This window comes from Engystomops pustulosus, chromosome 5 (genome assembly GCF_040894005.1).
Source record: "Engystomops pustulosus chromosome 5, aEngPut4.maternal, whole genome shotgun sequence".
NCBI lineage: Eukaryota > Metazoa > Chordata > Amphibia > Anura > Leptodactylidae > Engystomops > Engystomops pustulosus.
In genome coordinates this window covers 15,814,887-15,838,653 of record NC_092415.1, presented here as the reverse complement: position 1 = coordinate 15,838,653, position 23,767 = coordinate 15,814,887, and the positions used below count along the sequence as shown (strand labels likewise).

Genomic DNA, 23,767 nt, shown 5'->3' with positions numbered 1-23,767 from the left:
ACAGCCTGGAGTCTTTAGATGACTCCAGTACAGTGTCCATTTTAGGACATGGTCAGAAGTCAGAGTCATAGATCATATAATGGTATATTTGATACCTAACACTGACACCTGAGACTGACACGTGAATCAATGGACACTGTACTCCAGCACATGTCAATGAGAGATCTCCCACCTCCAATACTGCCATCTACTGCAATACAGTAGTCAAAAAAAAGAAAAAAAAGAAAGAAAAATGTAAAAAAAAAGTAAAAAACCTAAAAATTCAAATAACCCCCATTTTCCTAGAACTGATATAAAAATAAACAAAACAAATCATAAACACGTTAGGTATCACCATGTCCCAAAATGTCAGATCTATCAAAATTTAATAACGGTTATTCCCAGCCTTTAACCCCGTAATGGAAAATGTCAGGATACGGGGTCAGTGAACCCCCTGGACAACCGCGGGAGATGGTACTAGCCAACACCTGGGACCGGAATCTAAGTGGCCCCTGGTCTTCACCAGATCCCGCCGCAAAGTAGGATGGACTTGCTGCAGCAGGGTGCCACCAGGTCGTTCCACATGTGCGACTTGTCCGCAGTGGAAGCCAAGGTCGAGGTACAAAATCTGAGTCCAGACTCATGGTCAGGTCCAGGCAGGTTGTCAGGGCAGACGGCAGAGGTGCAGAGTCAGGGTCAAGTCCGAGGTCACAACGGGAGAGCAGAACAGGAACACAGGTGGGAAGCTTTCTCTGAGGCATGAAGAACAACGATCCGGCAGGGAATGATGGGAGCGGCTGGTCTTTAAGGAAAACCCGGAAGTGGCCAGCATCAATCAGCGGTGCGTTGGCCCTTTAAATCTCTAAGTGCCGGTACACGCGCGCCCTAGGGAGCGGGGATGCGCGCGCGCCCTAGCCAGGATCGTGGAGAGGTAAGTGAGGGCTGGCGGCCGCCGTGGAGGGGGGCATGGGTGGTCCCGCAATCCGTGACATGGATCGTTGGGGCACCCGTGACAGAAAATTGCGCCCGAATGTCCAAACACTACTTTTTCCACATTTTGCAACATATAAAAAATGTATTAAAAAAATTAGTGAAAGGCCGCACAGTCCTCAAAATGGTAGTGATAAAAATGTCATCTCATCTTACACAGCTCTGTACACTGAACTATGAAAAAGTTATTAGAAGCAGCAGATGGCGAAACAACATTTTTTGTGTTCGTAAAAAAAAAATGTTTTAATTTTTTTAAAAATGCATTAAAACAGCTTAAAACCTGTATAAATCCGGTTCCCCCATTATCGTACCGAAACAAAGAATAAAGGAGGCTTATTATTTGGAGCGCATAGGGAAAGCAGTAAAAACAAGAAAATTATGCAAATGCATTTTTTTTCCACCAATTTGATTGCATTTGGAATATTTTCCCCCCTTACCAGTACACGTCGTGGAATAATAAACATCATTGTTAAGAAGTAAAATTTGTTACACAGAAAATAACCCCCGACACAGCACTGTACATGGTAAAATGAAAAAAATTATAGCTTTTTGAAGATGGGGAGCGAAAATTTTATTAAAAAAAAGCTGCGTCCTTAAAGGGGTTACACCGAAAATGCTGTTTTTTTGTTTTGTTTTTTTAGTTATGTTACAATAAAGTTTTTTTCTGGCAGAGAAAAAAAAAAATACTACGTGTTAATATAATAAAGTTTCAGTGAAAAAAAAAAACTTGATGCGCACGCGCGGTTGTGACGCGCTGCGTCCCCCTGTGTGTGTTACGTCACCGTGCGTCGCGGGCGGGCTGTGACGCAGCGGCTGCCGTTCGGCAGGTGCGGGGAGCATGGACTTGGGGTTGGAATACACCGGCAACGGCGGCAAGTAGCCCCGGGGAAGCGGGGGCCCTGCACCCACCGAGGAGACCCCGCAGCCGCCCCCATCCTCGTAGCCCATGGCGACGCCTCAGTTAGTGGTGGGTCAGCGGGTCCGGGCCGTGCTGGATGTGGCCCTGCGGGTCCCTCCTGTCTTCATCATTGATGCCATTTTAAACTGTTCCAATGATGGCTCGGCGGGGTACGTGTCCCTCCTGGTGCAGGTCATCCTCAGGCTGCTGGGTAAGAGCTCCACACACTGACTGCTCCTGGGAAAGCTGGGTGACAGCCAACATGGCCGCACTAACACCCAGCTTTCCCTGTCTTCTGCATGATAAATATGCCCGGGGGTGCAGTGACATGGAATCTGATGTGTACTGAACTTTCCAGGAGGATGGGAAGGCTGGTGTCAGGTGTTATAGCTGCAGCTACATCTGAGACCCAGCTTTACCTGTCTTCTGCATGACAAGTGTGACCAGGGATGCAATGACATGATAATATGTGTACTGAACCCTCCAGGGAGATGGGAAAGCTGTGTGATAGGTGTTTTGCCTGCAGCTACATCTGACACTCTGCTTTCCCTGACTTCTGCATGATAAATGTGCAGAAGGATGCAAGGTCATGGGAATCTATTGTGTACAGATACTTTCAGGAGGGTGGGAAAGCTGGGTGAACTAGTTGCATATACACCTGACCTAAACATCTGTATGTAGTGCTGCCATCAGAGCTGGGTGTGTACGGTTTCCATTCAGCAGCCAGGGAAAGCTGGTTGTCGTCCAGTATGACTATTACTTGTCCTTTAAGCAGACACCCAGCTTTCCCTGTCTAATGGGGGAGTAGATTGTATCATACCAGTCTGGAAAAGCTGAGTGAAAAGTGTGCGCTGCAGGCTTCATAGAGGCTGACACTCAGCTTTCCCTGACTTCTGAATAATACAATGATACAAGGGCACGATGTGTATTATATCACGTTCATCTGGGAAAGCTGTGTGACAACCAATATGGTCGCCGATCCAGCGTATAATGATGCAGTGTCATAGCTGCGTGTTCTCTACAATTGCAGTGCTCAACAGAATTACCATTCGGGGGCCTGATAAAGCTGTGTGACATCTGTCTCAAGGGCGCACACCCAGCTGTGTGGAATATGGGTAGGGGGAGTAATAGTACAGCCACCGCAGGAAGGGCGGCCATGCTGGTTGTCAGCTGTGCATCGGCTTCTTGGAGATTTTTACAAGTAAAGTTTCTTCTGTACAGTCACTCGTCCTATTTATAGTTTCTGAAAAACAGAATTGAAAGGTGACGACCTCCGGAGCGGCAGGTCATGTGATCATTGTGGGTAACATGGAGGACACCAGCTAGTAACCGGATACAAACATCTACAGGGATTATGTAGCATCGCCTAGCGCCCCAACCCACCCCCGTTGTACAGAGGGGGACATAACACCACCCCAAAATCTGACCCCTAACAGTCATAATGACACGTGTTAGTCAGATGCCATCACTTTAATGACTTCTCATTAGTAACGGTGAATAATGGATGATCCAGTTTTATAATCGGATGGAGCCAGAAGCCGGCACTGCTCTCATTCACTGAGGCTGCAGTGAGCGGGGACGGCCACTATTCTACCGGTGGCGCTGTCTGTTTCCTGCTCTGTACAGATCATTGTCATCCCTACTAGTTCTCAAATAATGGGTATAACCCCTGGGGGTCCAGGGTGGGAAAAATTAGCTACTTATCCCGATCTGGTTCCCACATCTCTGGTAATATTGGTTTTTAGACCTGCGCCTGGCTAAGCTCCAGTGGGTGACGGGACCTGCTCCAGCCAATCAGTGGCTTCCTAGGCCACTTCCGTCTTCCAGGGCCCTTCACTTCCTTTTTTTAGTGGTGGCCACTCATTGGGTGAAGTGGGTCCCGTGACCATACCCTGCAACCCCTGAAATTCCAGCTTGGTGCAGGCTCGATACTGGAGTAACTCTGGGATCCCCTCTTAAGCGCAGGTTATAGAAGGAAATCTCCCATCACAATCCATCCTGATAAACCAGGGACATTACTCATTGATCCCGGCACCGGGACTGTGGTATCTGCTTATATCCATGGCCTCCTTCCTTCTAAAATCAACTTTTAAAATTGTATGTATATATATGTCTATCCCAATTCTCACTCCTAAAAACCTAAAATATATGGTTCCAAAAGTGGTATTTCTCACCACTCCAGCATACCAGAGCTTCAATGTGCTGTAGCTTTACAGGCTGTTAAACTGTACGGGGGCGTGCCCCATCCCTCTTCCTACTACGTGAGATCACAGCAGGTAGGGGGAGGGGAGAAGTGCTGAGGGAACAGGGGGAGACAGTGTAACAGCCTGCAAAGCTATAGCACCGAGGAGCTCTGGTGATGCCATTCCTGTGGCTTTCTGGCTCATTAGCGCAATTTTATAAGTTGATTTCAGAAATAAGGAGGCCATGGATAACAAATATAAGAAGATTCCCACAGTCACGGTGCCTGGATCTATTGTATTGCAGTGTGGATTCCCGCTCTCTTGTATGTGGTGCCAGCGTCGCCAGGAAAAGAACAAGTCATTTTTGGAGTCTGCCCGGGTGTTGACAGATATACTTAGACCCCATTGGGCATCACCCCAAAACGTGTCATGTGACCTAACGTCTTCTCCAGATGCTGGGTAGTTTGGGCAGACGCCACATCCCTGGGCAGTGAACCCGGGCTTTATAATTAGGATGTGAGCTGCGTCCTTGCCGCGTGACAGTACCAGAAGCTGAGTGTGAATACTCCCATTGCTTGTGACTGAAGCTGCTGCCGTTATTATAAGGTTATTTATATTGCTGCCTTTACTTGGATGGGATATTTGGCAATGTCATTACTCAGTCGGTGTCTTTGCCCTCCAGTTGTTTGCTGTCGCTTCTCTATTTACCAGTCTGTACCCTGCAGCCTATGATAGCGGGCTGCGCGCTGCTCCTCCTGCTATGTACTTTACGCCGTACATGTACATATGATCTATAGCTGTATCTCTCCAACCTTTACACCCTGACATAGATGTGCATTAGCCATTCCCGATAAGGTGTCACTTATCAGACTGATGGGGGATGTGATTGTACGTGAGAAACTTGTAGGTGTATCTGTGCACAGTTATTTGGGAATGCTGGGGGTTGTAGTTGTGCAATAATAGATGAGCCATAGGTTGGTGACACTGACAGTGTATAACGTGGGTAGAACATAAAGCAATCTATCTTTTATGTCTAGTGAGATGCTCCAGGGCCACTTTTTTTGGTCCTAATTAATCTTACATGGAGCCTATCATTGGCCTCAGCTGATGGTGTAACTGCTGAGGCCATTGGTTGGCTGCAGAGCACAGGTGACTTGTGGCTTTGCTACAGGAGTTATAGGGACCCCCAGAGCATTGGATGAGAGTCAGTTATTTTATACCATGTTCTTGTGTAAAATGTTCAGTCTGTAGATGTGAGATGCTTTCCCTCCCCCCAATATCCTGAGAAGAAGTCTATGGGAAACCCCATGGCCATTTCTGGATTACAGAATTACAAATATCTACTTTCCAGAACTGCCTTCCCCTCTGTCCAGTGTCTGGGGCATTTCTGTAATACATTATTAAGATGCCGTCCCTGCCAAGTAACCAGACCCCTGGGGATTGCTTTCTAGCGTTTCTGTAATTACACCTGGGACTTTTATACCTAAACTTTGAGTATTAATCCCACCAGCAACTCATTTACAATAAAGGGTTTGTCCATTTAAAAAATGTGGTCAGCCAAAGTGATTTGTGTCACAAGTTGGGAACAGATGAAGAGGAGTAAAGTGTAGAATCAGACTTGGAGGCTTGTTTGGTGATATACTGGTCGGTGTAGGAATAATATGTTCAATTCTATGATGGAGATGCTTTTATTCTTTATTCTATATGATAGAGGTAGTGAAATAATGGCGCTGTGTACTAATGGCTCCCCCGTGTTTGTTTTCCAGGTGTCCTGGCATCCGCCGTAGTGCTGGTGCTGTCCAGGAGAGCACTTTTCAAGTTCTACACCATCACCATGGCCCTGGTGGTTGCAGCCACGTCAGTGTTGATCAACTATTATACCATTTTGCACATCACCTCGAGTTCCCCTTACAGACTGGCAGAGTTGCCCCTCAGCGGATCTTCCCTGTGGATGCCTCTGATCATCTTACAGCTAGTATTCGGCATTGGATTCATCAGTCTGCTTGAGATCCAGTCTAGGTACTCCCACCTCATCTTTGTGAATATGCTAGTCCCTACCATTGGATCCATCGTTGGACTTCCATTCGAGGTGCAGGAAACGCTTGTGATCATTTCTGGCCTCCTGCTTGCCATCTACACTACAGTATGCCTGTCCCTCCGTTTCAAATGGTTTTACTACTCTACAAAATACACCTTCCTGCTGCTGAAGCACATGTACCAGGTTTACGGACTGCAGGTCATGTTGGAGGACGCCTGGAAAAAAATCCACTTCCCCGATGTATTACGGGTGTTTTGGTTGACTAGACTAGCCACTCAAGCAGTGTTCTTGGTCTACATGGTGAGGCTATCCAACGCAAATACCGGAGAGGACTCCTACCTGCAGTGGAGCGAATTCTGGGAACTCGTCTGCCACCTCATTATCAGCGGCTGCGACTCCACGTTGACTGTATTAGGGATGAGTGCGGTCATCTCCTCCATAGCGCATTACCTCGGACTTGGTATTCTTGCCTTCATTGGCTCCACTGAAGAAGAAGACAAACGCCTTGGCTTTGTAGCTCCCGTCCTGTTCTTTATTTTAGCCCTACAGACTGGCCTGAGCGGACTCAAGCCCGAAGAGAGACTTATCCGCCTTTGTCGGAACATGTGCCTTCTGTTGACAGCCATTTTACATTTTATCCACGGAATGACGGACCCAGTGTTAATGTCACTCAGTGCCTCCCACGTGTCTTCTTTTCGCAGGCATTTCCCAGTGCTCTTGGTCTCGGCGTTCCTCTTTGTGCTTCCGATTCTCCTCAGCTGCGTCTTATGGCACTACTACGCCCTCAACACCTGGTTATTTGCCGTCACGGCTTTCTGCGTTGAACTTTGCCTTAAAGTCATTGTTTCCCTGACGGTGTACACGTTGTTCATGATCGACGGCCACTACAGTGTAGTGTGGGAGAAGCTGGACGACTACGTGTACTACGTGCGCTCCACCGGCAGCATCATCGAGTTTATCTTCGGCGTCATTATGTTCGGCAACGGAGCCTACACAATGATGTTCGAGTCCGGGAGCAAGATCCGAGCTTGTATGATGTGTCTTCACGCCTACTTCAACATCTACCTGCAAGCTAAGAACGGGTGGAAGACGTTCATCAACCGTAGGACAGCCGTCAAAAAGATCAACTCTCTTCCAGAGGTTAAAGTCTCAGATAGGGAAATCGACGACGTTTGTGCCATCTGCTATCAGGAGTTCCGTACGTCCGCGCGGGTTACGCCTTGCCACCATTACTTTCACGCCCTCTGCCTTCGGAAGTGGCTGTACATCCAGGATACTTGTCCAATGTGCCATCAAAAAGTCTACATAGACGACGACCCGAAAGAAGCCACTTCTTTTTCCAACAACAATGGACTGGTGGTGCCAAACGAAGAACTGGCACAAGATCTGGCCGATGGGGAACCAGAACGGGAGCTGGACGGCCACGAATTGAGCGACGACGAGAGCACTGAAGACGAAGAAGAGTGGACGGTCGAGCAGCACCCCCCCACCCCAGAGGAAGAAGTACTTCATGAAAATGAGAGGGCTTAAGCTTTATTTATTGGTTTTATTTTATTTTTTGTTCTCCTCTGCTGTTGTGTGTGTGTCTACTAATAAGACGTTTTAAGGTGGATCTGAGACCGGGAAACTTCTTTACGTTTTGTCGTTCTGAAAGCACAATGGGAATCCTGCAGCGAGGTCTGAACGGACGAGTGTCTTCTAAGTGCTACTGTAAATATCTCTTGGTCTCTTTTGTGACCTAATTAAAATATGTACATTCTTGTACATGAAATTAAAAAAAAAAAATTTGATTTTGCTTACATTTGCCTATTTCACAGCCGCAGTGAGGGCTGTGGCGTTTCACCTATGGTGGTTGTGCGGTTTTGCAATGGAATAAGTGATTGTATACACGGTAGTTACATAGAACAGCACAGACATGAGGCATTCGCACTGCACATACAGTGTAAGGGTTCATTCACACACGGTTTGCCGAGGTGACTCGTCATCCCTCCATAGGAAACAGCGGCCGCACACTAGGGGATAGGTAGAGCATGCTGTATCTTTTCCTGGTGTATGGTGCGGAACAGCCATTGCCGTCTATGGGGATGTATATGCGGCTGCAAATTTCTGCCGCATGTACGTCCCCCCAGACGGCCATGAACCCTGAAGGCAAACGTTTATATTTGTTCTCTGTCAGGTAAATGGGGTAAAAGCTCCTTATGTCAAACTGTGTAAATACACCCAAAATGACCTAATTTCACTCTAGGGCTACATCCATGTCAGGAGAGAGGATCAGCTTCTGTTTAGCTATATATTCTCAATAAAACCCTCATATGAGTTAATCACTTCCTGAATGCAATCTGTATAATGGTCGGATTTTACAGACCGACCACATTGCTGAAGATGGGAATCCAAGCATCATAGTGATATGATGATGCAAGGACTTCCTGCTAAACAGCAGTGCTGGGCTTTTGGAAAGCTGAGACATAATATATAGCTAAAAATCTGTGAAAATTCCCTTCCGTGCTGACCTACGTGTCCATCCTTACAAACTGTGTGATCTGGGCCAGGCTTGTTCTTATTCCCTTGTGACTACAGGATGCGGTTGGCTGTAGCTCATTGGCCTGCAGTAGAGCTGCATACATAACAGCTGTAGGTGCTTCAAACTAGAACCAATCAGTACTTACACCTCTGTAACCCAAGACCTGCATTGGCCCTGATGTTTATGGTACATAAGATCAATTTAAGGGCCTCGTGTCAGATTGTGTGTAACCAGAGTCCAAAGTCTTCACCTGCTGCCCAGCGAAGAAGGTGAAAGGCTGCAATCTGCTGGATGCTGTCAGGCCGCTCCGATACACTAAACCATCTACAGGTCCATAAGATTAATGGATTGGGACGATTCGCCCATTCACAAATCTTCATATGCTTTGCAGATGTTCATAAAGTTGCTTATATGTGACTATTACATATAATGATGAGTGTCCTTGTGTGAGGTAGTTATAAAGCTCTATGGACATGTTGGGGTTTATTGCAGATATTGCATCTGATCCCTACATGTCACTAGACACCAGGTACCTCATTCAGATGAATGGAAAAGTAACTGAATTTACTGTAACATATAGTATGGGGCCCCAATGTAACATGGGGAGATAATGGTCCTGTCCTGCTGTATGTGATGCTGTGGATCCAATCAGGGATAGTCAGATGCTTCAGTGATTAGGGGATCGCTGCCTGACGAAACGTCTGCACGCTGGTGTCTTTATGTCTATTAGTAAGGCAATGGGCGTCTCCTAAGCAAATTCAGAGGAAGGTTCTGCATAGGAGCTGGTAGTAGCTGCTCACACCATGTTATATTTACATGTGATACTATACAGATGAATGTAAACCATTGTACGTTAGAGGAAATCTGCTGGTGATGGGACTGGATGATCCTGCTCCACCACAACACACGGTACAGGCAACGACTCCACCCCAGGACTGGTCCTACTGATCCAGTTCTAGGACTAGTATCTAGGACTAGTTAGGATAAGTGTATGGACCAGATATCTCCACATTGGGAGAGGGATTTATCAGGACTTATACCTGTGTACAGTTGTCTGGCCCCATGGTGGAGAACCGGATCTACTAAGAGGCTGGAATCTCTTGATGTGTCCGGTGTGACCTACGAGACGAGATTCACATCAGGTGCCAGTGCAGGATACGCCAGGGCTTGATGAATCTCTCCGTGCCACCCCATGTTTGTTATCATGAAGTCACACACAGCAGATTTGATTTAAATGAAAATCTCTTTCAGTTCTGTGACATCTGCAGGCCCCATTGAGACACAGGACAGTCACTGACTAATCTGGCATGTGACTTTCATGTCTAGATTAACCGGCCTGAACCTGACCCCTGCAGCTCAGACGAGTCAGGTTTGGGCAGGGAAATCGTGCCGACACACAACCAGTTTGACTGCCACACAGGAGTCTATATAAATACATATGGTCTGCAGGTGATGTTACGCGTCCGGGAAGAAGACTTTGACTGTGTTGTTGTACAGAGTCTTGGCCAACTCCTCAGGTTCCTCTTCTCTAGCTGCTGCCATTATCTCCAGCACTTGCCTGCAATATATATGCAAAATAGATGGTAATTAAGATACCCCATTTAGAGAGCGTCCACATAAGACAATGCCATGAGGCTGCCGGTACTAGCCAAAGTCATCACCACACTTCTACTATACATCTCACACATGCTCATTGCTCTTCTCTTAAAGGGAAGCTGTCACCACCATTTTCCTACCTGAACTAACTGCTATGTTCTGTAGGGCTAAGACCACACAGACCGCTCAGCACCTCAGGACTCCATCGCAACAACTCGCACAGCACAGAGGGAGTCATGGTGCGCAGAGGTCGCATTAACGCCTCACCAAGCGTCATGATGAGGCGCCATTACTCCCCAGAATTATTTCAACCTGCTCAGCACATAGTGTCCACAAGACCAATAACAAAGCTCCCTTCAGGCAGCATGTAAGGGGCTTTGTTATTGGCTGAGTTCACTGGAGTCTGCACGTGTTTCATCAGTTTATGCAGCTGCCAGACTTCAGCCACACACGCTCCCCTGATCCACAATTCAGCAGAACCAGGTTAAAAAAATAAAATCACCTGGCCCGATACTGTCTTCCAGCCCAACCAAACCCTGCTCCATTCTGCTGTATGGCACTAGCTGGCCTCGTTCCTCCCCTCCCCCGGACAAGCTGCCCCCATCATGTCCCTCCAGCCACAGGAGGTGATATACTGGAGGTCGGGGTGAAGGCCGACTGTGCAGAGCTCCTTCCGTCCTACTGCTTCTACCGCTCCCTCACACACTGAGCGCAGCATCAGCGATCATCATGGCAGAGGAGCAACAAGTTGTGCAGAAGCTCCCTCAGCTGCCCCAAGCACCCTCAGCTGCCCCAAGCACCCTCAGCTGCCCCAAGCACCCTCAGCTGCCCCAAGCACCCTCAGCTGCCCCAAGCACCCTCAGCTGCCCCAAGCACCCTCAGCTGCCCCAAGCACCCTCAGCTGCCCCAAGCACCCTCAGCTGCCCCAAGCACCCTCAGCTGCCCCAAGCACCCTCAGCTGCCCCAAGCACCCTCAGCTGCCCCAAGCACCCTCAGCTGCCCTCCTCGTCACCGGGGGCACTGCCAGCTCTGGTGATAGGACTGCAGGGCACAGAGGCCAATGCATTGCAACAGAAGATCAAGAACCCCATCTGGTAAGCTGCAGAGCCCTGTGTCCTGTCATTTATCTAGCATGTTCTCTCTGCCATCCTCCCTTACATGTGACTGACATGTATGACATGTACTTGGACAACACACGTCAAAATATCTTGTGTGTATTTTGTACGCATGTCACTTCATGTATGTGTAAGAATATTGGATACATGTCTGTGCGTTTGTGTAAATACACTGGGTCACATTTACTAAGGGCCTGCGCCGTTTTTTTGTTGGACTTTGCCCGTTCTTTTAGGTGCAAACTGCTTGCACATGTAGTGTAAGAATTGTATGCGCCACATTAATGTCGCACGCGACCGTTTTGTGATGCGGCTGCACTTGTCTAACAACAACACAAATTTCTGCACTGAACGGGGCGTTCCGGAGCTCATTCGGACCGTGCGCCAGATTTATCATGCAGAGTCTGACAGAAGTGTGTTGCACGCCCATCTTAAAGGTGCACCATGAAAAAAGTGGCGCACTGCGTCAAAGAAGTGCAGGGGGCATCAGATTGACGCCAAAAATCCTGAACCACTGAAAAAAGAAAAAGTGAGAGCCATTAGCTGACAAGGAGGGCCTTTGTGCGATCACATACGTGTTTCAGCTGAAACGTGATCCGTAAGGGTGCGGTCACACATACCGCTACCACTACATTTACAAACACAGCACTAGCGTACGGGGACGATAACCTATACGTTTCTATGGTGTGTGCTCCTTGTCAGCTAAAAATACTCCTCCAAAATGCCAAGAGGAGTATTTTTACTCTGCCTTGAAAAAGTTAATGCGACCTCTGATGGTGCCTGGATCTATGAGGAAGTGTCAGGTGCCATAGCTGCTATGACTCACCGCTCCCCCCTACTATCTCCATAGACTTCTATGAAATCTGTCTGTTTTGCTAGCAAGAAATTATTCTGATTTTATAGTGAAAAACATTAGGTAGAAAGGAGGGGGGATGAGAAAGTTTCTTGTAGTCACGTGATACATTATATATTGATCCTTGAAAAAAATTATACTTTTTTTTGGTTCTGAATAACAGCATATGTGTAAAGCGTGGGGGAAGATCCCTGCAGTCTGCGGCCCGTGCTGTTAGGCCACATTCACACGACCGTATAGGGAACGTATGTATGGCCACAAGCTTGCAGCTGTACATGCATTCCCCATAGACAGCAATGGCCGCACGGAGCGATAGGGGGCTGAACACACGTGGCACCGCCCCCCTCCGTACACGGGGAAAAGATAGGACATGTCCTATTTTTTCCCCGTGTTGCGGCCCATGCGCCATGCATTTCTATGGAGAGGGGAGGGGGTCACTCCTCCTCCTCTCCATCGCGACAGACATAGGTTTGTGTAAATTCAGCCTTATGTTCCGGATACTCACACGATGTGGCAGGGCTCGTTCCTGTCCTTCAGGCAATGTCCGGATTCCCACTTCTTTTTGGTCGGGAAGGTGGTCTTCACGTACTTGGAGCCGGCGTGAGTGTTTTTCACCCCGCACCAGGGGGCATCTATCAGGACACAGGAGAATAGTCCTGTACACGGGTGCTCACAGCTCATCCGCTATGAAATCCAACAAGTCATTTATAGAAATTCCCCTATGACCCCCAACCTGAGGCCAGGACCCCACTGAGCGATGGCGTCCCGGCACCTACCGGTCTCTATCATCAGCCTCTCGCTGGGGATGGACTTCAGCACTTCCAGGTTGGACTCTGTTTTTAATGAGCTGGAAGAGAAAAAGCAAAGAATCGGGGATCAGCTGCTGATCGCTGGGGGTCTGCCCTACACCTCGGCCACTACAGAGAACAGGAACCTCTTGTACCCCCCGAATGAATGGTGAGACTTGTCACTATGGCACTGCCAGAGGTGACTGAGGGCTGGCGTCTACTTACCAGCCATTAATACCGATATACAGATCTAAGCCAATCATCGCTTCTGCATCTTCTTTTGTGCCATCAAATGAATGAACCTGCAAGAAGAGACACAGTAACAGCCTCATAATCAGTATATACCCTACACAATGTATACAGGCAGCTATGTATAGCACAGCACATGTCACACTGATACATCCTCTCTACCTCCACTGCCCCCTGCTGTGCAATACACAGAGTACATCTGAGAACAGCACAGCAGTGTGAGGACCCGCACACAGAGTACATCTGAGAACAGCACAGCAGTGAGAGGACCCGCACAGAGTACATCTGAGAACAGCACAGCAGTGTGAGGACCCGCACACAGAGTACATCTGAGAACAGCACAGCAGTGTGAGGACCCGCACACAGAGTACATCTGAGAACAGCACAGCAGTGTGAGGACCCGCACACAGAGTACATCTGAGAACAGCACAGCAGTGTGAGGACCCGCACACAGAGAACATCTGAGAACAGCACAGCAGTGTGAGGACCCGCACACAGAGAACATCTGAGAATAGCACAGCAGTGTGAGGACCCGCACACAGAGTACATCTGAGAATAGCACAGCAGTGTGAGGACCCTCACACAGAGTACATCTGAGAATAGCACAGCAGTGTGAGGACCCGCACACAGAGTACATCTGAGAATAGCACAGCAGTGTGAGGACCCGCACACAGAGTACATCTGAGAACAGCACAGCAGGGGGAGGACCCGCACACAGAGTACATCTGAGAACAGCACAGCAGTGTGAGGACCCTCACACAGAGTACATCTGAGAATAGCACAGCAGTGTGAGGACCCGCACACAGAGTACATCTGAGAATAGCACAGCAGTGTGAGGACCCGCACACAGAGTACATCTGAGAACAGCACAGCAGTGTGAGGACCCGCACACAGAGTACATCTGAGAACAGCACAGCAGTGTGAGGACCCGCACACAGAGTACATCTGAGAACAGCACAGCAGTGTGAGGACCCGCACACAGAGTACATCTGAGAACAGCACAGCAGTGTGAGGACCCGCACACAGAGTACATCTGAGAACAGCACAGCAGTGTGAGGACCCGCACACAGAGTACATCTGAGAACAGCACAGCAGTGTGAGGACCCGCACACAGAGTACATCTGAGAACAGCACAGCAGTGTGAGGACCCGCACACAGAGTACATCTGAGAACAGCACAGCAGTGTGAGGACCCGCACACAGAGTACATCTGAGAACAGCACAGCAGTGTGAGGACCCGCACACAGAGTACATCTGAGAACAGCACAGCAGTGTGAGGACCCGTACACAGAGTACATCTGAGAACAGCACAGCAGTGTGAGGACCCGTACACAGAGTACATCTGAGAACAGCACAGCAGTGTGAGGACCCGCACACAGAGTACATCTGAGAACAGCACAGCTGGGGGAGGACCCGCACACAGAGTACATCTGAGAATAGCACAGCAGTGTGAGGACCCGAACACAGAGTACATATCAGAACAGCACAGCAGTGTGAGGACCCGCACACAGAGTACATATCAGAACAGCACAGCAGTGAGAGGACCCGCACAGAGTACATCTGAGAACAGCACAGCAGTGTGAGGACCCGCACACAGAGTACATCTGAGAACAGCACAGCAGTGTGAGGACCCGCACACAGAGTACATCTGAGAACAGCACAGCTGGGGGAGGACCCGCACACAGAGTACATCTGAGAATAGCACAGCAGTGTGAGGACCCGAACACAGAGTACATATCAGAACAGCACAGCAGTGTGAGGACCCGCACACAGAGTACATATCAGAACAGCACAGCAGTGAGAGGACCCGCACAGAGTACATCTGAGAACAGCACAGCAGTGTGAGGACCCGCACACAGAGTACATCTGAGAACAGCACAGCAGTGTGAGGACCCGCACACAGAGTACATCTGAGAACAGCACAGCAGTGTGAGGACCCGCACACAGAGTACATCTGAGAACAGCACAGCAGTGTGAGGACCCGCACACAGAGTACATCTGAGAACAGCACAGCTGGGGGAGGACCCGCACACAGAGTACATCTGAGAATAGCACAGCAGTGTGAGGACCCGAACACAGAGTACATATCAGAACAGCACAGCAGTGTGAGGACCCGCACACAGAGTACATATCAGAACAGCACAGCAGTGAGAGGACCCGCACAGAGTACATCTGAGAACAGCACAGCAGTGTGAGGACCCGCACACAGAGTACATCTGAGAACAGCACAGCAGTGTGAGGACCCGCACACAGAGTACATCTGAGAACAGCACAGCAGTGTGAGGACCCGCACACAGAGTACATCTGAGAACAGCACAGCAGTGTGAGGACCCGCACACAGAGTACATATCAGAACAGCACAGCAGGGGGAGGACCCGCACACAGAGTACATCTGAGAACAGCACAGCAGTGTGAGGACCCGCACACAGAGTACATATCAGAACAGCACAGCAGGGGGAGGACCCGCAGTGCAGGGCTGTGGTGGCCGCAAGCCAAACATTTCACCGACTCCACAGTCCTGATCACTCTAGTTGTTCTCAAATCAAGATTGGTCACCTCTGGCCTCAATCTTTAGATTGGAATAAAACAGACATTTAAAGAGGTTCTCTAGCAACATACAAGTTATCCACAGGATAGGGGCTGGCTTGTATGTCACTGAAGAGCCCCTTTAAAGGACTTTACATAATTTTCCTAAATTCTTTTGAAAAAATATCCAGCACATACAACATTGATCAAACTGTTCCAATTTATTATATATTTCCACAGCCCTGCCCCAGGACACTTGGTAAAAGCTACAATCCTGGAATCCATATATCACAGTCCTGCTGCTATAAACTACCCATACAAAGGTCTGATTACACATCTCTCCAGGGACATTACCTAACATTGGCTGCACAGATTACAGCAGTGTGAGGACACGCCCCCAGTGCACTTTGAGAAGCTACAATCCTGGAATATAAGTCCATATATCACAGTCCTGCTGCTACTAACTACACACACAAAGGTCTGATTACACATTTCTCCAGAGACAATACCCAACACTGGCTGCAGTCTACATGATCTACACTACTGATCTCTTTGAACCTGGAATAGTTGAGTAAAATGACCCTCGTGTCACATGACACAGGTACTTACCACTCCTCCGACACATCGCTCTCGATTTCTCTGCATTATCTCTGAAATGGAGGAACCAAATATAAAAGTAATAAAAAATAATATCACATATCGTCCAAATCTCTGGTCAGGAACTCATGAGCTTCCGGTGGTAGTTTCCTTGTGGACGCATCGTCGCTAGTTTGCAGTCTTTGTCTTAACGAAACATTATTTTATTAATATGCAAATTAGCTGCAGAGGCTCTGTGAGCTCCGCATGATAAGGCTACTCCACGCCCTTTTAGTCTCCTCTGCAGACCCCCCTGCGTGGTCATGCAGCTTGTGAACGGAGCAGCACAGGAGCCAATGTGAAGCCAGCAAAGGACCAGGGGCTTCTGTGATGTGCAGGACTCCCGCTGGGTGCCACTGGACCTGCAGGGTCTGTGCTGCTGTGTTCAGTTCACAAACAGCGCGGACCTGCGGGGAGGCCAATCTGCAGAAGCTGCTCAAAGCGTGGAGTAGCCTTATCCCCCGGAGCTCACAGAGGCCACTCCCCGCCGCATGTAGCCATAATTTGCAGCTAATTTGCATATTAATACAATACATTTTTTGGGGGGGACAAAGGCTGCATAAAAGGGAATATAGAAAAATATTTAGGGTTGATGCAGCCACAAGGAATCTACCAGGGATCTTTGCAAGTACATTCCCGATGGTAGATTTCCGCTAATACAAAAGGTACAAGAACTTTCAACCCTAGAATGAGTTAATGGAGTCCCATTGGGGACAGGGACCAATTTGGGAAGCTCTTTGCAGAGCTGTGTAATCTGCGTGCGCTATATAAATAAAGAATTATTATTATTGTGTCCAGCTGATACGTGAGGCAGAAGGGAATCCTTGCATTACAAATCATCACCATGCACTGTGGTCGGTGTAGGAAACAAGACCCCATTATTAACAAACCACCCACATCCCTATCTGTAACCAGATCCTCTGATAGCCACCCCTAGGGGGAGCTCTCTGCATACAGCTTATTGTTATACTGAATTCTCTATGATCTGTATAGGTCTTTTGTCAGTGAGCTCCCCCTAGTGGTAACTTATCAGCTAAAATGTTAATTTTTAAAATTGTTAACCATGTGAACAGAGGCTGGAGGTGAAGTTTAGAGTCAGAAAAGCTGAGCTCTCGCCCCTGTGTAGATTATTATAACGTCATTATGAAAAAAACTATCCACAAAGTATATAGACCGTACCTAGAAACTCCTTGTGTGCATTCCTACAGTGCAGGAACATGGGCAGCTTACACTTCTCTGCCAGGGAGAACTGCTTCTCAAAATACCTGCAGGAAGAAGGAGAATCAGAACGAAAGGGGTGGATGGCCTCACATTATCACAAGTCATTAATATCAGCCGGGTCCTGCATGATCAGCACCAGTCCACCAAGCACAGGGGTCTCTTCACTGTTTACCAAGCACAGCGCCATACACTGTATAGTGGCTGTGCTCGGTACTGCAGCTCGACCTCGTTTACGTGAAAGGGATTGAGCTGCAACAAAGTCATATGACACATAAGATTGTCCCGGGATGTGGAGCACCACAACTACTCATCACGGGGGAGGCAAGCGCCAATCTGACGATCATTTATCCTTCACTTTAGAGGAGAAACCCTTTAAATTGAAGCTTAAAAGCTTAGAATTTTATCAAGCTGTGGAGGTCTTGCACTAAGCCCCTATCACATCGGATCCGGTCAGTCGGTGGACGCTACAGCCCCCTGATGTGTTTCCATTATTTGTGATCTTAGCGACAGCTGGGGAAATATTTCTTACTTCAGTTGCGTTTCCTTTGGACAAAACTCCAATCTATCGAAGTCTGCAAGGAAAAAGGGACACAAATGGTTAAAGTTTTCAGTTTAACTTACATAAGATATATTGTTGTAGGTTTATCCTCAATAAAACGTATTTAAAGATATTTGCACCTTGTTATCCCAGAACTATGGCGGCAGATAGTATTAGGGGGCATTTGGGCATTAGGTTTTAGGGTCCACATGATTCCAGGAAGGAGATGTCCATCTCAGGATTTACAATGTGTCTATAAGATATGGGCAGCCCGGTGGCTCAGTGGTTAGCATTACAGCCTTGCAGCGCTGGGGACCTGGGTTCATGTCCCAGGGTCAATATCTGCAAAGAGTTTGTATGTTCTCTCCGTGTTTGCGTGGGTTTCCTCTGGGTCCTCCGGTTTCCTCCCAAAACATACTGTAGGTTGATTAGATTGTGAGCCTCATTGGGGACAGGGACTGATTTGGCAAGTTCTGTGTGCGCTATATAATGGAATTATTATTAATTATAAGTGAGGACCTTCCTTCCACTTACCCAGGCCGCACTCTCCAACTGCCACAACCTTCCCTTTATTGTCGTCTATCAGCGCCTGCAGATCGGACAAGTACTGGTCGGGGTCTGTGGCCTCAAACTCTCCGCAGCGGGTGGGATGGCAGCCGACTGTGCTGAAGAAGCGATCTAGGAGATTCAGGGAACGGTGTATAAGTTACACGGCTTCATCTTGTTACATGGTAATTCCTATGGTTATTACTGGAAACAGTTCATGAATGGACACAATGTAACAGTTTAGCAGAGTCACTGGACTTAGAGAAATCTGCAGACACTGAACCAGCAGGGAATGAGATTTTAGTTCTGAATTCAATCAGTTCTGAAACTCAGGATCAGCGCAATGTAAGAGTCTCAATATTTTAGTCCTGGTAAAATCATTCCACATCCCACAAAGTTTACAATGGAAGCAGAACCCTCTAGTCATGGAGGCTAAAAGTACAACACGGAGTTGTATACCTATAAAAGTTATTGGAACATCCGTTCCTGTGACAGCTGGGGGTCCCTGCTGGTGGACCACCATGAATCAGTCTTATTCCCGATCCCCTGATAGTGAGCTCCCCCTAGTGGTGGCTGTAGACAGCCAGATTTGTAATCTGTAACTATGGCTAACACTTACACCAACCCTCATCAACATATATTATTATTTTTTGCTGTAAAAAATGACACTTTAAAAGGTTTCTATAGAGTTTGAATCATGTATAGTCACCATTGGTCCGGCCCATCTCTATCGCTTCTTTGCTTTCGTGGAGGTTTCCTCCTGTGATCATAAACTAACGAGACAAAAAAAAAATCTGGGTAAGTTTTAGGCGACATCTGACAGAATGTATGGAAGCTGGATAACAAAAATGGCTCCTTATACTGCCACACCTGCTCTCAGGCTGCGTGTAGTACTGCAGTTTGGGCATGTTCAATTCAATGCTGAGCTGTAGTACCAGACGCAACCTATGGACAAGTGTGGAGCTGTTTTCTAATCCTGCCTTTAAGGTATATTCTAATTCTGTAATGAATCAATGAACTATGTAACAGATCACTTGGCTATTACTTTCATGACAGCAGGTGCTGGGCGCAGCGCTCACCTTCTCCACGCCGATCTTCACAGCACGTTCAATGATATCGGCAAAGTCATCTGTAATGGGAGAGAGATCAGGAGATGGGAAGTCAAGGGTATATATGGCTGAGGGGTCAAGTGTCGCTCATGATGTATGACAGAATCTCAGTCCAGTTCTGGAATATCTTATATCTACACATTAATCACAGAAAGCCACTGACTATACACCTATGGTACAGGGAGAGGGCGCTATATATTTGGAAGTCTATTGATTGGCTGCTCAAGTTCCTTCTAGGATGAGAGCAGATAGGGGTCGTCTACCTCTGACTTTAGTCTCAGATTTGCTGCACTTTCTATGGTCATCGCTCTGAACAGTGCTCTGTATGCAAATGAGCCTCAGGGGCTCCGGGTCCATAACGCCTATGGAGCCTGGAGCCTCTCAGGCTAATCAGCATACAGTCCTTCATCCTGGTGGTAGATGCCCTTTAAGGATGTTTGCATGCAGTTGGCTCCCCCTAGTGGCAGTGCTAGGGTACTGATGTACAATATGGCGGCGTTATTGATGTGCACTGTATGGCAGCATTAGTTATGTACCTTGATGCTTCTTTGTGCCTCTGTATATTCCTCTGAACATGGGATCAGTGAGGTTTATTCCAATATCTAAGAAAAGGTACAGAGAAGAACATTTAGTGAAACGACAACATCCCTAGCGTATCGATAACAAATCTGTGACGCCATTGAAAGACGACATCCAAGCGCAGCATTGGCAAGGATTCAAATTAAAGTGTCATGTGGATTTACAAGAAAATAATAAAAAATTACGCTCACTAAGGCCGGGTTCACATAGTGCGTCTAAAATACGTTCCGAAAGCATTTCAACTGCGAGGGGGAGGAGCTACTAATTAGCACATCGGCGTTTTACACCTATAAATATTAGATCGGGAACAAGCTCCATGGGTTTAGTAAAACATGGCGGCTTTCTTCTAAAAACAGCGCGACAGATAACGATGGTTTGTGCTGCTGCTGTACCTCAGCTCCATTCAGCCATGGGCATGTGTGGAAGAAAGCAGCCATGTTTTTTAACCTCCGGAAAACCCCTTTAAGACACAGGAAACATGTGACAACAATATTATCCGCATTCGAACTCACCGCACCGTAGTGATTCTACATAGCACCAGATTATTTCCTACATCACGTTACTATAGTACCTGAATGGTGCGGGCTCAGGTGTCCACAGCAGTGGATTATAATATAGGTGGTTAGGAGCCATTTCAGGACCTTTGAAGGTCCTCCAAAGGTCCTGAAACCGCAGATTGAAAGCAGCAGAAGGGACTCATCCTCCATTCCCCAAGAAGCTGATTCTAGCACCAGATGTAGGAAGTGACCCCAGACTTGTAGGGGCCATAATATTCATACAGCCCAGGAACCATGGTGGTCTTATACCACCCCTGGGTGTCCTTAGCCTCTGTCACATACAGTCTATACCCTGTGGCAATGGCTGAAACCAGTCATTGAGGCCCTCAGATACCACAACACAAGTGATATTTCAGTCAATCAGTGAGTTCTGGTTGCACCTCTCAGATATCACCCTTAGGCTAATGCCACACATGGCGTTTTTGGTCTGTTTTTTGGTCCGTTTTTCCCAATTATCTTAATAGATAAACAGGTTGTAAGCAGCCAAATGCATGGTAAACTGGAAAAAACGGACCATAAACGCCATGTGTGACATCACCCTTAGCCCGCGTTCACATGTTGCAGTTTCCATACACTGGGAAAGACGCTCCTGTTCCCCTTCCATTTAAATGCATCTTTTCTGCCCTTCTGTCTCTATGTTGCGTTTTTGCTTTGGTTTTGCGTTTTTGAAAATCTCACAAACTTCTAAATGCGTTGCGTTTTGTGATGCGTTTTGCTCTGAAACAGTTTCCCTTAAAAGTCCCAATTTCTTATACGTTTTTAAGGGTGGAGAAGACATTTGCTTTCAGATGATTCGGATTATAAAACGCATTTGATAAAAATGGTCTTTTGGCAGCGTTCAAAACGGAATCACGTGTGAATGCGTCCTGAGACTACCTGCACACGACGAGCCGGATTTTCTACATCTCGCACACGTCCTCATTTGCTTCTACGCCCCGTGCACGCGAGGAATTTTCAATGGTCATCAGCCCGTGACCGGAGCTCACACACAGGATCCACGCACAGGTCCTTGTTTGTGTCCTGTACACAGGCGGTCCCCTACTTAAGAACACTCGACTTACAGACGACCCCTAGTTACAAACGGATCTCTGGATTACTGTACTTTAGCCTTAGGATACAATAAACAGCTCTAATAATTATCAATGGTGTCTGCAATTAAGAAATTAATAATAAATCTTAAGTTCTTATGAGAATCCAACATTTTTTAAAATCCAATTGTCACAGGAATCAAAAAACATTTGGCAGGGGTTGCAATTATAAATACACAGTTCCGACTTACATACAGATCGTGCCGGTAGCTTAAAGGAAACCTACCACTTTAAAATGACCCTTCTGACCCACAAATACCTTAAGCTAGCTCAGGATGAGCTGATGCCGGACCATATTTTCAATTAAACCAGAAACCGCTGTATTTGTAGAAAAATTCTTTTCTTGTGGTAGTAAAATCTCCCTTCGGCGCTTCTGTAAGCGTCATACGGCGCGCACCCCGGACCCTGCTCCGCGATCACGCTCTCGTCAGCGCCGCTCCCGTCACTAATTTTGCTGTGCCCGAGAGCCGGTGACGTCACTGAGCTCTCGGGCACACTAGCGCATGCGCACCACCTGCTCCCGGCGCGCCGCGGCCGGATCCTATTGCGCATGCGCGAAGTCCCGAAGCCTCGTAGTATCGCGATACTACGAGGCTTCGGGACTTCACCCATGCGCAATGGGATCCGGCCGCGACGCGCCAGGAGGAGGTGGTGCGCATGCGCTAGTGTGCCCGAGAGCTCAGTGACGTCACCGGCTCTCGGGCACAGCAAAATTAGTGACGGGAGCGGCGCTGACGAGAGCGTGATCGCGGAGCAGGGTCCGGGGTGCGCGCCGTATGACGCTTACAGAAGCGCCGAAGGGAGATTTTGCTACCACAAGAAAAGAATTTTTCTACAAATACAGCGGTTTCTGGTTTAATTGAAAATATGGTCCGGCATCAGCTCATCCTGAGCTAGCTTAAGGTATTTGTGGGTCAGAAGGGTCATTTTAAAGTGGTAGGTTTCCTTTAAGGAGTTATAAACAAACCCCAATTTATACATTGCATATGTTTTATCCATATCAATCATGTAATCTGGGAACAATACGACTCATCCCACAAAAAACAAACCTCTGATACGGCGAAAACAACCCTGCAGTGTCCGTAGCTGTTAATAAGTAGCTCTCCTTTAACCCTTGTGTATCCAGGTTCCCATCATTCCATTCATTCTGCAAACATTGATGCAACATAGCAATACCATATCATTATACATCACATCTATACATACAGGGAGGGTTTGTGTTACTTGGTCTGCAACCAGTGGCGTAACTAGAACCTGAAGGGCCCCAGTGCAAAATCTGTGCCCGGCCCCCGACTATAATGTATGGTTTATAGTAATAGTCCTCTCATATGGGAAAGTGACACCATAAGAGCCCCCTAAGCCTCTTGGGCCCGGGTGCGATCACAACCTCTGCACCCCCTCAAGTTACGCCCCTGTCTGCAACTGTAGGGGAACCTGCAGGGAACTACAATTCCCAGAATGCCACCTGTCAAGGCTTTCTGTGAGTTGTAGACCCATTACTGTGGCAGGGCAGACACATGCAGGATGTTGTGGATATAACATATAATAATACGAGGAATGGAATAGATTGGGGGTCAATTATCATCTCACCAATGAATCTGAAGACTGACATATTGGCTCCAACGTGGTTCAGCCTCTCTCCTTTTCCCAGCATGCACTACAAGCCATCAATCATCTTGGTACACCCTTCAGAAGCTTTATCTCGCCATCTTGCTACACCCAAAAACCTTACATAAAAAAATAAGCATAACGCCATAACAA

General features: G+C 47.6%; 2 protein-coding genes across 4 annotated transcripts; one reads left to right on the top strand and one right to left on the bottom strand.

Annotated features, from left to right (window-relative positions):
• Window positions 1-1,699: 1,699 nt before the first annotated feature.
• Window positions 1,700-7,883, top strand: RNF139 (ring finger protein 139). The gene is made up of 2 exons (XM_072151216.1): window positions 1,700-2,078; window positions 5,817-7,883. The coding sequence occupies exons 1-2, from the start codon at window positions 1,916-1,918 to the stop codon at window positions 7,616-7,618; spliced, it is 1,965 nt and encodes a 654-aa protein (XP_072007317.1). The 5' UTR covers window positions 1,700-1,915; the 3' UTR covers window positions 7,619-7,883.
• Window positions 7,862-23,735, bottom strand: TATDN1 (TatD DNase domain containing 1). 3 transcript variants are annotated; one of them, XM_072151217.1, is made up of 12 exons: window positions 23,597-23,735; window positions 20,319-20,384; window positions 19,753-19,802; window positions 19,383-19,446; window positions 18,662-18,805; window positions 18,119-18,161; window positions 17,548-17,633; window positions 16,342-16,382; window positions 13,184-13,260; window positions 12,947-13,017; window positions 12,676-12,802; window positions 7,862-10,167 (listed from the first exon to the last, which is right to left on the bottom strand). In XM_072151217.1, the coding sequence occupies exons 1-12, from the start codon at window positions 23,658-23,660 to the stop codon at window positions 10,065-10,067; spliced, it is 936 nt and encodes a 311-aa protein (XP_072007318.1). In that variant the 5' UTR covers window positions 23,661-23,735; the 3' UTR covers window positions 7,862-10,064. The 3 variants fall into 3 exon arrangements, with proteins under 3 accessions (XP_072007318.1, XP_072007320.1, XP_072007319.1); XM_072151219.1 differs by lacking the exon at window positions 23,597-23,735 and adding an exon at window positions 23,056-23,127; XM_072151218.1 differs by lacking the exon at window positions 23,597-23,735 and adding an exon at window positions 21,795-21,946.
• Between the last annotated feature and the right edge of the window lie 32 nt (window positions 23,736-23,767).